The sequence below is a fragment of the Vanacampus margaritifer genome, chromosome 9 (assembly GCF_051991255.1).
Source record: "Vanacampus margaritifer isolate UIUO_Vmar chromosome 9, RoL_Vmar_1.0, whole genome shotgun sequence".
In the NCBI taxonomy this organism is placed as follows: Eukaryota; Metazoa; Chordata; class Actinopteri; order Syngnathiformes; family Syngnathidae; genus Vanacampus; species Vanacampus margaritifer.
In genome coordinates, this window is record NC_135440.1 from 10137897 (window position 1) to 10153098 (window position 15202).

Here is a 15202-nt window from a genome sequence, read left to right on the forward strand (position 1 = left end):
TGTATTTTTGGTCAGTTTCTGGATATAAACGATTAAGTTTATATAACAGTTGTCTGAAGTTAGGTTTTACCTATTTAGAAAACGTAAAAGTAAGTGGTGACCTATAAATATAAACGGGTGCATATATCAATTTTGGTGTGGTTCTCAAATGAGCACCAGAGGTGGCTTTTTGGTACTCCCCCCGACCTTAAAGCAACGACCTGTCTTCAGTGTTGCCAACTTTAAATATTCTTACTGTATTTAGTGACTTCTCCGACCATTCAAACAACTATTTAAATAAATAATAATAATAGCACCAATGCTACCTGTGGTCCTTATGTCAGCAACAATCTTATTTCCTGCACGGTCTAAGGAAGAGGAATTTGTCCTTCCTATAATGATCAGCTAATGGTAGTTTGTGCTCAAAATGTAATCACATTTAAAAAATATAGAAGAAAAAATATACACATTGTGGACATTTTTTGATGGGTAAATGTTGCTTAACTACTGATTTAATCTTAGTGTGTAGAATTTGAATGTGGCTGATTATACTAACCCCCCCCCCCCCCCACCAGTTTCTATTTTCAAATTTTCTTTCCTAATTACAACAACACAAACCATGGCTGCTTATTACAATAATAAAATTAACTGTTTTATAAAATAATTACATTCATATTTCACATAATTAAGTTAGAATGTTGTTGTGACCTTCGATGGCTGTTCGTTACTCGCATGGCCTTTTTGAATAACGAATTTTCCACCCCTGATTAGTAGTATGGGAATGTGTGATCAGCTTGCTGATTTAGCACAGTTCTCTTGGGCAGTGATTGGGTGCCAGTCTTTTTTGCACCATTGACCGCTTTCACGCTTTCAAAGACATGTTTTAGGCGGGCCATCAAACCCGTGGCATATCGAGATTGAGATAACCATTGCACTGGCACCCCCACATTCAGCTACTGCTGCCACACCGCGAGTGTAGACGTGTGTGGTCAGCTAAGTCGAGCTTGAAACTTGAAACTGTCCAAACTTTTGACTAGTAATGCACATCTGAATATAAAGTAGAATGTGTTATGGTGATCAAATGTTAGTGTGACAGATAAGTTAATACAAAAAAATCTAAATTTAGGTGCTGCGTTCAGCGAATTTAAGAGGAGGGCCGCATGGGAACACTTCTGAAGTTGAGTCCTCAGATGTTACCAGTGAGGAAGATAATGATTATCTTTCTACCTCCCTGGAGCCAAAATATTTTGGTCAGAGCTTCCAGGAGGAGCAAGAAAATGACTGGAACAACTGTCCAGACAATTTGGAATTTCAAGGTTGGTGTTTACGAATGTGCTGGAAATCATTTATTGTCATTTTATAAAGTATACTATGAGGCTCACCTAATTAGATACCTTTACAATTTTTATTTTATAAATACATAGTCTGCTGTAGATTGTACAGTATGAAGATTGATTGTATTTTTAGGTGCCAATGCCACTCATAGTGTGGTGTACAAGAATGAAGAAGGACAGTGGGTAACAGATCTGGCTTATTACACCTCCTTTGAGAAGGAAGTTGATGAGAAGACATCACAAAATAATGAGCAATTTCAAACGGAGGACTTTCTTTCCGCTGGTATGTACCAAATTCACAGGATTACATACTGTATGGTCATGTGTGTTGTAGTCACTTACTGAACGATTTGTTTATGCTGTGATGTCAATTATGTCATATGAGATTATGCAGTATTTTTTCCATACTCATGTCTCGTTTGGTTTTGTTTTGTTGCAGGCAATGCATTAGAAAAGATAGTCAAAGATCAAGCGGAATTTGATAAGGAGCACCGATTTATGCAGGTATAGGTAACAGAAATGTGATGCTTATTGTAGTCCCTCTAATGCAATGGGTTTTTTAACCGTGTTAAGCTCTTTTATAGAGGTTTATTGTCTGGCTTTACAGTTATAAATCTTAACTAAATTTTTATTTTTCTGTGTCACTGCAAGAACCAGAAATGTTATTTTTTGAATTGCTCTACCAGTTGCAATTTCCAAATGATTTAAAATTCTTTCTTTGCATAGACTTAGCACTGTTTCTACATATCTGTCTCAAAGAAACATTATCGTCAGGGCAAGTTTCCAAACCATCTCCGTGTGGTTTCCAAAGTAAGAGAAATATGCTGCCAACATTTCTTTAAAGTGGGCCGGTATGAAATAGAAATTATATTTTTTTTGTGTGTGTGGCTTTTTAGCCTTTAATTGACAGGACAGTTCTTACTGAGGTACCTTAGCTTGGTGTTAGAATTTTATTGTTGCAACGCATATGACACCACCGAATCATTGTTAATCAATGTTATTGCTGTTTATTTGAAATTGCAGGAGGAGCAGATTGTAGCTAGCAACAACAGTGCCTGTCAAAATGACTCCTCTTGGAAAGCTGGTAGTAACAGCTACATCTTGATGAGGGCTTCTCATGTTTCCCCCGAGTTTAATCCAGGGGACCAAAGCTACTTGCGACTCTCATTAGGGCAGTTTTTTCAGCAGCGTTCTGAAGCCCTGGGCTGCCTCGGCAGTGGCAATAGCATGGACGGGATTAAACGGGTCAGTGATACAATAATGCTGTCATGTATTTTTGTTTAATTAACTTCATTTTTGACCAAGTCACCTGAAGTTTTATCGAGCTATTTTTCACAGTGTCCAATGTGAAGAGAATAGAAATTCATTTGAATTCTGTTTTATGCTACTTACAAGTGGCTAGTGTGAAACAATACTGTCATTACGGATAGCAACCACATTTGCTTTGTCACTTTCATGTTTGTCTTTTTCATGTGATAAAATGTAACTCAAATTTCCTCAACACTGCAGCCATCCTTTGGATATAATATAAACTCTCCAGAAAAAAGGGAACCATTTGCACTAATTCACCCCTCTGACTTCACAATTGAAGAGAACTCTCCTCACAATGACTCAGTGGAAGTCAGCGAAAGAGATAAAACACTAGAGCCTGGTAAGTCCACTGTGTGTGTGTGTGTGTGTGTGTGTGTGTGTGTGTGTGTGTGTGTGTGTGTGTGTGTGTGTGTGTGTGTGTGTGTGTGTGTGTGTGTGTGTGTGTGTGTGTGTGTGTGTGTGTATTAATATCATTTTTTTGAAAACTTCTTGGGTGGTTGCGAGTCTATTTAGGTGGCCCACCCAAGTATTGACATGGTGTGGGAAACACTGGTCTTTACATCGTTGGACGCTACAATATTTCCTGATTCATATCAATGATGTTTATAGACAATATTTCCTGATTCATATCAATGATGTTTATAGATGATCTGGACAAAACATATGAGGGATCTGGTGAAAGGATGTCACCAAAAGGAAACACAGAGCCTGGCCTGTGTGAACAGAAGGTAAAAATCAATTTGTTGAGATTTTATATTTCAATGTTTGTGGGAGTAAACACCCTTGTGTAGCTAGTTGGTTAATTCCATGCAGACGGGACCATATCAAAATCTGCAAATGAGCCGTTACTTTCCAAACATGACTTTACTGTACTGTATATTCCATTAATCATTGGCTATTGGTAGTTTAATGGGTTGACATAATCATGATATAATTAACTTATTTTTAGGGCCATAAAGCCACTGAAACGCCGCTTGACTGCAATGAGGGGCCTGATTCTGTGCCAAATATGGGGACTCAGAGCTTCATCTCACCCCAAAATAACAGTAGCAATCTTATGCTGAGTATCAGCACAATTGCATCAGCCATTGCTGATGCTTCCATCACGACTGACCCATCGCAGCTGGCTGCCATGATCATGGAGCTGTCCAAGAAAAGTAGGGCGAAGAATCGGACAGAGTCCTCTGAGCCTACGGGACCTGGTAAATCCATAGTGAAACCTTGTCCAGATGAACATGTAAGTTTTTTTGGTATTCAATTTGCTCTTTTTTTTTTTTTTATTGTTGAAAATTTTACAATACATATGAGTGGATTTTTTCACTTTGTGTCATAGCGTAAAAGTGCGTTGTGGAGGTTGTCACATTTTTACTCGTGACTGCCACCTCTGGCTTAAAGCGTAACTGCTGCCTCTGTGTCAAGCTTGTGCATGATGCACATGCGACTACGTGTGCTCAAACTCTTTTCAGTTTTATTGGAGTCTGAGCTGGAGTTTGGGCAGTGCTCAAAGCCAACCTCTTCTTGTTTTTTGTTATTTTTCAATTTCCATCCCAATTGTGTCGTACACTCTGTAAAAACAAATCTACGTACACGTCCGCGGGGACGAGCATGACGTCACCCTCCACCCTTCCCCACCCACAAGAAATTGTGGAGTGTTCGCGCCGAACACCGCACGGAAGGAAGATACAAGCTGATAGGTGAAGTCACAGTTAAAGGTGTATTCAAGGATTTTCTCGAAAAGTAGAAGCCAAACGTCTGTAATGTTTTTAAAAAATGCGCATGCAGAAGACCATCCTACCAGCTCTCCAGCTTGCTGAAATGACTCTCAAATGCCACTAACGTGCGAGCTCTTCTTCATCAGTCTCTTCATAGACGTATGTCTTCTTGCGGCTTTCGGCTATTTTCAAAGTGCGCGGTGAGCTTGGTGGAACTAAAACGATGAATCCATAGCTCAGCGGCTACATGCTATAAACACTCGAAGTGCACATCCTTGAATGCACTTTTAAAAAGTCAGCGCTCTTCATACTCATCTGGGCATTGGTGGAGCATGTATTATGTAGAAAAAGCTTTAATATTAACATTTTAAACTCCACAGTGCAAATTAAAGGTGGGGCCTTAAGTTTTGACCTTTTGTGTTTGTAAATAAACGATTCAAAACGGGTTCAACCCCCTCTTCTCGTCAACGTTGCACCTGCCTTCAGCGACACGCCCCCCGCTCTGTGATTGGCTGGAGGGGTAAACATTGACTTTCCACCCAGGAACGTCCCTCTTCTGGCAAAACACAACAAAATGGCAAAATACAGGCTGGGGATGGTGGTGGTTGTGGTTGATGACAAAATCACCACCACACATTAACAGAAGCCCAGTTGTTTATTGAGAAGGATTTCATCATGTGTTTATGAAGTGTTTTAGTGAAAACTTAAGACCCCACCTTTTTAAAGTTGGTTTTATATTATATTTTACTTAAAATTCATGACCATCCATTTTTGAATACTGTTTTGTCTCAGTCGCTAGTCTCGTTTGACCTCAATTTTGATTTAGGCTGAATCTTGTCCCTATTTTTGTATATTAACTCACTTTAAAATCTACTACCAGACTAGCTAAACTAGATCATGTAGGTTAGTGTGAAACCGAAGGCGCCCACAAGAAAGTCTCCGATGTATGGCCGCAAACACTTCCATTGAGCTAAAACTTTGGGCTGCAGTCACAGCTCGGGACCTTATGAGAAGGATTATCATCTTCGGCAAGAACCACCCTACTCTACCTTCGATTGGCTCATCACTCCTCATGCCTAAAATTAGCTAATCTAATCAGCAAAGGCAGTGAGTACCAGCCAATTAGAGGCAGAGGAGGGTTGGGCCATGGCTTCACCATCATTGAGTAAAAAATGGGTCATCTGGCTCACATACAGTATATTACTGAACGGTGCGCATCAGGGGGGATTAGAAGTGGGTATACGCAATGCTGAATGAAAAAGAAGTGGGTAAAGCCTACCCTGGACTACACCACTGATATTGTTGTTGTTTTATTGATAATGATATGGTATGTGAACTTTAATAGCTGCTTGTAAACCAACAAGCGATATGATTAAAATGAAGACAAAAAACAATTTGGTATATTTTTTCTCAAAAATATAACTGTTTTTCTTCCCCCCTATCTATTAGCGCAACCCTGATGACGCTCAGAATGGCTTGTCGGTCGCACTACAAAGAAGTACCTTTGTTGAAGACCAGGGTGGCTTCGACATTGAGAAATACTTAAAGAATGACATGTCTGGCTGCACTGACCCATCAATAGCACATCATACCTTTGACCTCACTGCCTGGGCCGACAATATCAGCCAATCTCAAAGGAACCAGCCTGGCTATATTGAAGAACAAAGTTCAGCTAAACAAGTGGACAATGAAACAGGGTCAAGAAAAGAGGAGAAAGTCACAAGAGAAGAGCCAACATTAAAGACTAGCGCTTCCAAAATATCAAACACAAATACATTCTCTTGTGGTGACAAGGGTGCTCTAAAAAGAAGCTGCATTCCTCGTCCTCATTCATCAATCAGCTCTGCGTGCACTTTGGACTCTAGGAAATCTTCCGCGCACACTGGCCCTGCAAAGAAAAATGCTACATGTGACAACACTGTGTGTCAAACTGCAAAGACTAGTAGTTTCTCAGCAAAAACATCAGAATATGGAGCTAAACCTGAAGAGTTAAATCCACAAGTATCACATGGTGGGTGCTCCTCAGAGACATATCAGAGCGGTCATAAGGCCACTTCCTCCACGGGGAGGAACAAACATCAGTCACATATTCCCTGTTATAAAGGTTCCTCTGCTCCAACACGGAGGATGAGTAGCACTGTCCAGCAGCAGGGTGTTAGACGGAGTAAATCTCCGAGCAAGGAAACCACAGCCAAAATTCTCATGGCTGCTCCTCAGTCTCATTGCTCTGTGGAAAAACAAGTTTGCGTTTCCCTCCAAAATCCTCAGTCCCCAGTCGACGGTGAATCCGGTGAGTAAAAATTTGTGTATAAATAGGGATGGTTTCTTTGTTAGTGAGTTCTCCATTAAGTATAAACAAGAGTATTGTAAATTTACTAAATCAGTGACATTAATTTGTTTACAGAGCTGCCAACCGAACCCTGTGTAGAAGAGACACAATGTAACTTCAGGCCCTCCACTTCTCCTCTAACTCACTCCTCTCCTAGTCAGAGCTCCCCACCAAAAGCTAATAGGTACGGTTTCAATTCAAAAGCATGCATAAGTAAGTATGACATAATTATAAATAATTTAAGGATTTATGCAAATGACAATTTCACTCTTTAATATTTATCCAATTAAATGCAGATGTTTAGATCAGTTGCTCTTAACCTTGTTGGAGATACTGAACCCCAACTGTCTCCTAGGCACATTTACAGAACCGAACCCTTTATTGAAAAAAAGAAGATTTTTTTCTCTGTCAAATTCAAGACGGGTATAATAGGGTTTACTGGTGAAGACAATGAACAGGGAGAGTAGCCTTTTCACCGAATTAGGATCGCTTCACTTTGAATTAAAAAAGCATTGCGTTGTATTCCCCATCTCCATGCATCTTAAGGAAGTGTTCCTTCAGTTTTGCTAGATAGCTGCACTGTCTCCTATCAATCAACTCAACTCTATAAATAGAGCATTTTAAATACAGCCGCAGTTTTTTGTTGTTGTTGATGGAACCCTCTCTGCAAGCTGAATTCTCGCGGTATTTGTGAGTTCACAAATTCCCGAGTCTTGTACCGAGTCTGCTGAATTTCACCTATTGGAACCACTGATGGTTTTGACCAATCACAAAGCAACATTTTGTTTGGGGGCAGGATATGCAGCTGTGACGAAACAAACAAACCTAACATGATGCTCAAAAGTATTGTACAGAATGTCCCGCCTTTCCCAAACAAATCACAGTGGAGCAGTCCCTGATTGATATTGTGGAGAACTCCCTTGAGTGAATCACAATTATCAATATGGTTCTTGCCAGGTTACCAGGGACAGCAGATATACTGAAAACAGCAGAGGCCCCAGAATTGAACCCTGTGGCACACCATAATGTTCCGTTATACATGTGAATTTATATTGCACATATTCGTCCGACCACTTTCTTTTTTTGCTCAACATAGTTAGCATGAAGGGATTACAGTAATAAAGAAATCACGTGATGCCGACTACTGAGCGCACCAACTTCCCTGCATTACAGCTAGGCCAAGCACTGTAGCGTGGTCACCTGCAGCCGATGATGGCTAAGCGGGACATATCCTCACAAATAATTTGAGTCAGGTGTGTGTCTTGATCTCTGCTGAGTCCTTGAGATTGACTCACCAAACCCTTGGAGTGTAATCGAACCCAGATTAAGAACCACTGGTTTAGATAGAATCCAGAATTTTACCTATCCTCTTGTCTATTATTGCCATTGTTAAATACTGTAATTTATTTAGACTGTGTTGTAATATTCCCCACACATCTAATCTATCAATGGCAGTTTAGTTGTTTGCTTGGTCATTTTCTTTTTTTGATTGTTTCCTTTGCAGTGATGTGTCAGCCAGTGGCAATTTGGCAGGCAAACATCCAGATCATGACATCTCTCCTCAATCTAGCTGCTCCAGCCCCAGCCTCAGCAGGCTCACATACATCTCAATGAATGATGCCACTGTTGTACCAACACCTGGAAGGCAAAAGGTATCATAGTAATTAGTGTATATATAGTGATTATACCAATTTAAACATGTTATATGCTAACATTTTCTATGTTCAATTCCCCCCAGAGTGATTGTACCATGGCACTTAGTACCACAATCATCAGATTTAGCCCAACTCCACCTGTGGAACAAGACCCACAGTCAAATGAGAAAATAAGTAGCCATTCCAAAAGCCTTGAAGAAGTGCAGCCGAAGCACTCTAAAAGTCTGGAACAGCTACCAGCACAGCAGTGTAAAAATCCAGAGACCTCATGCGGTAGCCTTACCTACACTCGCAGCCAGAGTGAATGTAGCTATAGCTGTCCTGCTGATAAAACTGTTGGGCTTTCAGCAAATCACAAGAACTCCACAAACCTATCTGAGTCCAATGTAAAGCAGCTCACAAAGGTAGACTCAGGCTATATTAGTAATTCACACATTCCACAGACTGGCACCACAGCAGCTTCTCAGACATCTGAAAAGTGGGTAGCTGCCGGCTTTGTCCCATCATTACTTCCTGGTGGGCTTAGTTTACCTCAGGCCTACTCATCAGAGGGACTACACTATGATCCCATGAACTTTAAGCCTCCGTATCCTGGCTTGATTGACTATCCCCACCAAGGAGATTTGCAGCCCCTCTTGGCAAGCTCCCTCGTTAACTCCCAATTAAATCGGCAGTATTTAGGACCTGATGCTCAATTGAATCCCGGGGTCTATCATGTTGGAGCAACAGGAACCGGACTCTACAGTGTGTCTTCTTCAGGTATGTTTTAAATTATTATATATTTAAAATTTTTAAAAAGTATTGGTCTGAAATAACACTAGTCAACGCACATTTTGGTGCCAAGAATGTTTCAATGGTTGTAGGCTATTTTGATGTCACTGATTTTGAAATTTTTGAGATATTCCATATAGTGCTAATATGCAAGTTATGACATTCGCATATTCTCTTTATGCTACAACTGTCATGAGGCTACGTCTGGTTTTTCAAGCATTTCTATACAGTAATATTATACTTTTATTTTTGATGCAATGTCTTGAAAGACGGCAATTGTTATCGCAGAGAGCCTTCTACATGCAAATCACGTTTCATGTGAAAATCTAGTAAAAATTCTGAAAATTAGGCAATATTTACCAGTAAACAAATGCAAAAACAGGTGACATCAAAGCACAAACATTACCTTTTAGAAACGATCAAAGCACATTTATTATCAATCAATTGTCAAAAATATCTATTTCACAAACTAGAGCCAATTAAAAGAAATTGATGCCTCTTTAGACTCAGCAGCTCAAAATGACCAGAAGCCCAATACATTTGGCAGTCGAAAAATAAACATTGTTGGCTAGCCTAAAGGGCTCTGCACACAGGAGGTGACGTCGCTCTCTCTCAATTCATTTCCTATGGAAGCAGAGCGACAAAGCGAAAACCACTTGTTGGTACAGGGTTAATTTGTCCGGTAAGTTTTCTTTACCGTTTTTGTAACCGTTAATAATAATAATAATAATAGGAAATGGATGGATCTTTATACTGTATTACATACTGTATTGAAACTTGTGTTTACAATGAAAATGTTTAGATTCCTTCCAATTTTAATAGACAATCAAATCCGTTGTAACAAGAGAGTGACGTATGTTGCCGCCGACGTCGCGGCTGCTTATCGCGTCTCGTGTGTCGAGCCCATAATGATTTCATTGTTACATTGCAACTCTTGTTTAAGACTATCTTTTCTTTACTTTTATTTTGTTTTAATGTTATTTATTTAGGTATTAAAGATGTGGCCAATGGTGAGCCAACGGTGAGGCACATCCATCCCACAGCACAACCTTTCGGGATAGCTACTGTGGCTGGGTCCCATCACCTTCCTAGATCCACTCAGAGCCACCATGACATGGGTGTGCTGGGAAAACTCTACAGCCAATATGGTGGAGAACCAATAGCAATTGGTCTTGATGAGCTAAGAGGTAAAAGGTTGATTTTAGTTTGATTTACCTACAAGAGAGATCATATTTGAATATATGTACTGTATGTGTGTTTAATTATTTTTCAGTTCAAGTGGTGGTGCCTGAGGAACTGCAGTTTCCACATGCTTGTTGTGTCGGAATTGCTTCACAGACCTCCTTAAGCCTCTTCAACCCCTCTGAAAAATGGCAACAAGTGTCAATAACAGTTACAAGTCTGGCTATTGATGGGGAAAAGGTAGTCTTTTCGTGATCCCTCAATTTGAAACTGTCCAGAAATGCTAAACCTTTATTGGGGACTACTCGTAGATGTTCATACAATGTCACAAAACTGTACACTAATGTGATAAGTCACACTAGTGTTGACTGTTTTGTGATTGATTTGACATGTTGTATATAAATAACATAGCACACAGGATTCATACAATAGTCTTATTTGTCTAATTGTCTTTTACCCCAACCACTGCAGGTGGATAGTTTGCCTTACCAATGGCTGATCGTTAAGAACAAGACAATAATTGGCCCCAAAAGTACAGAAGAACAAAAAGTGTTATTCATCCCCCCAAAAGCTGGTGTCTACCAGTGTATCCTCAGTGTTTGCTCTTGGCCTGCATCTGCCAACACAGACCTGGCTGACAAGGCCCGTATTTTTGCCAGAAGGGTGGTGCTCGTTGCCATTGCAGAGAATCCTTCAGTAGAGGTGAGCCAACTCTAAAATAGTCTCCATTTCATCTTAAATATTGTCAAAACGTAAATGCAGCAAGATTAACTATCCTCCTCAACATGACGAATTGTACATTATGCATAATTTTGTTCCTTAGGTTGAAGTAGGTAAATCTGGATGTTTGGATTTTGGAGATCTGCCAGAAGGCAGCTCCAAATCACTTCTTCTGAAAGTTGTCAATGTGACCCGAGCCACACTGCCCATCCGACTTGTCATCAGTGCCGTAAGTCAACACACAATAAATACCCATTGCTTTAGCACATGCACACGTCACAGAGATACAGTCTCCTTCCAGTGGAAGCTTGCGATTCCTCACGTTGTACCTGAAAATCTTTCAGAAGGCTACAGCATGGCGTTGCTTCACAATGTCACAGCACGTTTCCATAACGTCTGAGGCAGCACAACCAGCAAGTCACATGACCCCACTAGCGGCTCCTTCTGTGGTCAATCATGTGATGCATGCCAACTATGGAGAGGTTAGTCTTGTTTAAATCTTTTTAACCTTTGTCAGCATTTTTGAAGTGTACAGTAGATGCAATTTTCATTTTTGTGACTTGAGGACGATCAACCAAAGGTTTTAATTTAGAATTGTGAGGAACAAACAGTGTTAAAGTTTTAAGCAATTTCACAGAGCAGTACTCTAAAGCGAACTCACCTACTGTACATACTGTCTTCTCCCCCCTAGAATCCAGAGTGTTTTATGGTTTGGGTTCACTTCAAGGCTCTGCAAAAGTATATAGCGTCTTCAGGTATTTGGTCTTGGTTCATTACTTGACTTGTACTGTATGACTCTATTTAAGACAATGTAATATGTTCATGTATTTAAAAAAAATAATCAATTATTTAAAAAAGATAAGAGTTTTTTGCCACAACTTTGAAACAACTCTAGGTGTCTTAGAACATTTCTGTGGGATGCTTAAATCTCAAAATACTTTGAAGATCAAGAATTATATACTGTATATCATATTTCTTGCCATGGTGGAATTATTTAGTTTGAGGGGCAGATTTGTCTCATGCCATGCCATGATCCAACTTTCACCACAACCGCATACTGCTGGACCAATAGTGAGGCTCGCTTTCTTTAGCGTGGTAACTAGCGGGCTGGATATAGCCGATCAAGTAGTAATAGTCAAAAACCCTGATGTGGCAAAAATACCAACATTTGTGCATGTTTGTCAGGGGACTCGGGTCCGGCTGAAGAGTACAGTGCTCGTGTGGACATAGAAGTCGACTCTCCTAGTGGGAGTCATGTGATTAAAAGCGTTCCCATCAGAGCTAGGTCTGGAACTGCGAGGGTTCACGCACCAAAAGATCTTCAGGTACTGTAGTCATGTTAATGGCCGTTTCCTGACAAATGATGTTCATTTAAATCACAAGAGCATTTTGTTTGTATTCTACTGTAAATTTGTGTGTGTCTAACAATGACAGCTCGCTAGTAATTAATTTTCACTTGAGCCAGACTTTTAATTGACCGGTAATATTAGTACGGCAGTTGGATATATTCACACTAAATAAGAGTCGGTTGCCAGTTGGTTTTCTTTAGGAATTTGTGTAATTTGGTTTTACTGATGCAATGGTATCAATGGTGTTTTGTTACAGACTGTCTGCCTACGTGCTCCACTGGGTAAATCTTGTGAAACAACACTGCCATTAAAGAATGCAGGAAACATTGACGTGTGGATGAAACTCTGGGTAATTATGATCTTTTAGTTAAAGCAGAACTTTCAATAAGGCTGTGACATTTTGTGCTGTTTGTTTTGTGTGAAATTCAATTTGAAAGTATTCCTTATCTGTTTTTATAGGTGTTTACTCACTTCCAAGCTCCTTATCTTTTCTTTTTTTTTTTTACTTATTTTTTTTATGGCTACACTGTTCTTCTTTTGGCTTTGTATGTGTCCTTTATATCTCTGTCTTGCTCTTTTCAATAGTGCAATAATGATGAAGACTGTTTCTCAGTGACACCCAATGAACTGTTCCTCACAGTGGGAGAGGAGCAAGGCATTGTGGTCTCATTTAAATCATGTGGTGCCGAGAAATACAAAGCGAGGTATACAAATAATTACACACAGCTGCTATTTTTACAAAATGATTAAAACAGGTATTTGTAATCCTCATTATTAGGTTCTTCTGTTACAGCCTTCTCATTATCTTGGTGCTGCCATCAGGCCCCCAGTATGAAGTAAAATTGAAAGGACAGATTGTCTCTGAAGAATCTGGCAAACCTGTTGCCTCTGCTGCTCCTCTCCTTGGTTTTTGCCTGGACAGTGATGTTCCACCAATTCTCTCCAACAAGCAGTTTGTGGCCTGGGGTGGTGTCACCTTGGGGCGAGCGGTGTAAGAAACTTTACAGGTTTTTGTTGTATTTACAAATATGTGTAATTTAATGATGATAATAAATTCAAAACTTATTTTTCAGTCAGCAGAAACTGGTTCTGAGAAACAATTCATCTAATACCACTCAGCATCTTCGGTTACTTATTCGTGGTCAAGACCAGGACTGTTTTCAGGTAAATTGACAGAAATTGTTGTGAATACCGAATTTTAATATTTTTCCTTTTTCTACAGTATCTTGTTTGAAATTGCGGTGTCTGGAAAGTTTATCATTTCAATATTCAGCCGGACTTTATCATGCAGTCATTTTTTATTTTATCTTATATTATATATATATATTATATTATATATATTTTTTTATTTTATTTTTTTATTTTATTATATATTTTTTATATAGCTTCATCCTTATTCTGGTTACACCTATTACCATTTGATGCACTCCATAGTCCTGTTTAATTCATTTGCTCATTTGCTGTTTTAAGTTTCCCAAAGATGTATTTATACGTGATTTATGTTTTTTATGCTAGAGCATACTGAAGGCTTTGATGCAGCCTCTCAACTGCAAAGAACAGTTGAAGAAATGGTAGTTACTACACAAACGGCCAGCAGGTGGCAGCAGAGCATAGGAAATGAACCAGGACCATGTTGAAAAAACCCTCAATTACTCAGATTTCTAAATAGATTTGTGAATAATGATGAAATTTAGCTATATTCTAGTGATAATTGCTGCAAAACAGAAACAGATAAAAATATATATTTTTTCCTAATGAAAGAAGATACTTTTATCTTTCTTTTGGTAGATTTCATGTTTTAATAGCAAGAAAACACAATATTCTGTGGGCCTTACAAAATCAGTCAAAATACAGTGAAACAGCCGGGAGTGAAGGGGATTGCTTCAGTGAAAATGGCTGAGAGTGAATGAGTTAAATACTGCAATGAAACTTATAGAAATAAAAAAAATTTTTTAGTTTTTACATTGACATTTCAGACATGTGAGCAATATGAGAAAAATATTTATAATCCGAATCCAGTCTGAAAACTATTGGCCAAAAGTCTGCAGGAGTACCCATTGTTGCCAGCAAAGATATTAATCTGCTAATGAGAAGATGTTTGAGTTCTAAATAGTCAAATAAAAAGTATATTGTAAAGATAATTTTGGGCAAATTGCTACATAGGGCAGCTTTAAATTGGATTTACCGTACAATAGCTTTACACCAGATGTGCCCAACTTCAGTCTGAGAGCCCCTATCCAGCTTGTTTTCCATGTTTCCCTCCTCCAACACACCTGGATCAAATGATCAGGTCTGCAGAAGCCTGATAACGATCCTGATTATTTCAACATTCTACTTGTATACAAAAACAAAAATTCAAATCTGTAATAATATACAAAAAACTAAGTTCTTGCATGAGGTCTCCCAAATACAGTTTTGAGAGCCTTTGAATACCAATCAATGTCTAATAAACACGCATGACAGACTTGCTTTCCTTCCCTTGCGGAGATGAGTGCAGATACCTTGTTTAGCTTAGCCAACTTATTGTAAATTGTAAATTAGGCTGTATGACATGTTGACAACTGTATAATGGTCAAATATTTTGCATTCATGTCAATTTATAACTGTGTTTCTTAGCTGCAGAGTTTGTTCAGTCCAGAAGAGCGTCTGACCCGGCACGGAGAGCTGTCCATACGCCCACGAGAGGATGTGGCGGTCCACCTGCTCTTTGCGCCAACAAGGGTGGCCTGCATGTTATCAAAGTTGGAAATCAAACAATCTGGAATCCGGCCATCACAACCAGGGGTCAAATTCACTGTGAGATTGCTTTTCTTTTTCATTATCTTTGATTATCAGTCCGGCCAATTTTAGTATTGAGGAA

At 39.3% G+C, this 15202-nt stretch overlaps 1 protein-coding gene across 5 annotated transcripts in view; it reads left to right on the forward strand.

Moving 5' to 3' along the window:
• The window catches only part of cep192 (centrosomal protein 192), a 46154-nt gene that overhangs the window by 19687 nt on the left and 11265 nt on the right, over positions 1 to 15202 (forward strand). For 3 of the 5 annotated variants that reach the window (XM_077575370.1, XM_077575365.1, XM_077575369.1), the window contains 23 exons: positions 1106 to 1295; positions 1447 to 1596; positions 1753 to 1817; positions 2337 to 2558; positions 2823 to 2964; positions 3270 to 3352; positions 3574 to 3861; positions 5786 to 6626; positions 6741 to 6849; positions 8170 to 8317; positions 8404 to 9079; positions 10081 to 10278; positions 10365 to 10513; positions 10745 to 10975; positions 11097 to 11222; positions 11338 to 11475; positions 11685 to 11748; positions 12179 to 12318; positions 12599 to 12691; positions 12928 to 13046; positions 13121 to 13333; positions 13416 to 13506; positions 14959 to 15138. In XM_077575370.1, coding sequence (XP_077431496.1) covers positions 1106 to 1295; positions 1447 to 1596; positions 1753 to 1817; positions 2337 to 2558; positions 2823 to 2964; positions 3270 to 3352; positions 3574 to 3861; positions 5786 to 6626; positions 6741 to 6849; positions 8170 to 8317; positions 8404 to 9079; positions 10081 to 10278; positions 10365 to 10513; positions 10745 to 10975; positions 11097 to 11222; positions 11338 to 11475; positions 11685 to 11748; positions 12179 to 12318; positions 12599 to 12691; positions 12928 to 13046; positions 13121 to 13333; positions 13416 to 13506; positions 14959 to 15138 — 4656 coding nt within the window. The remainder of the gene's footprint in view (positions 1 to 1105; positions 1296 to 1446; positions 1597 to 1752; positions 1818 to 2336; positions 2559 to 2822; positions 2965 to 3269; positions 3353 to 3573; positions 3862 to 5785; positions 6627 to 6740; positions 6850 to 8169; positions 8318 to 8403; positions 9080 to 10080; positions 10279 to 10364; positions 10514 to 10744; positions 10976 to 11096; positions 11223 to 11337; positions 11476 to 11684; positions 11749 to 12178; positions 12319 to 12598; positions 12692 to 12927; positions 13047 to 13120; positions 13334 to 13415; positions 13507 to 14958; positions 15139 to 15202) is intronic. The other 2 variants (XM_077575368.1, XM_077575366.1) reach the window with 2 other exon arrangements.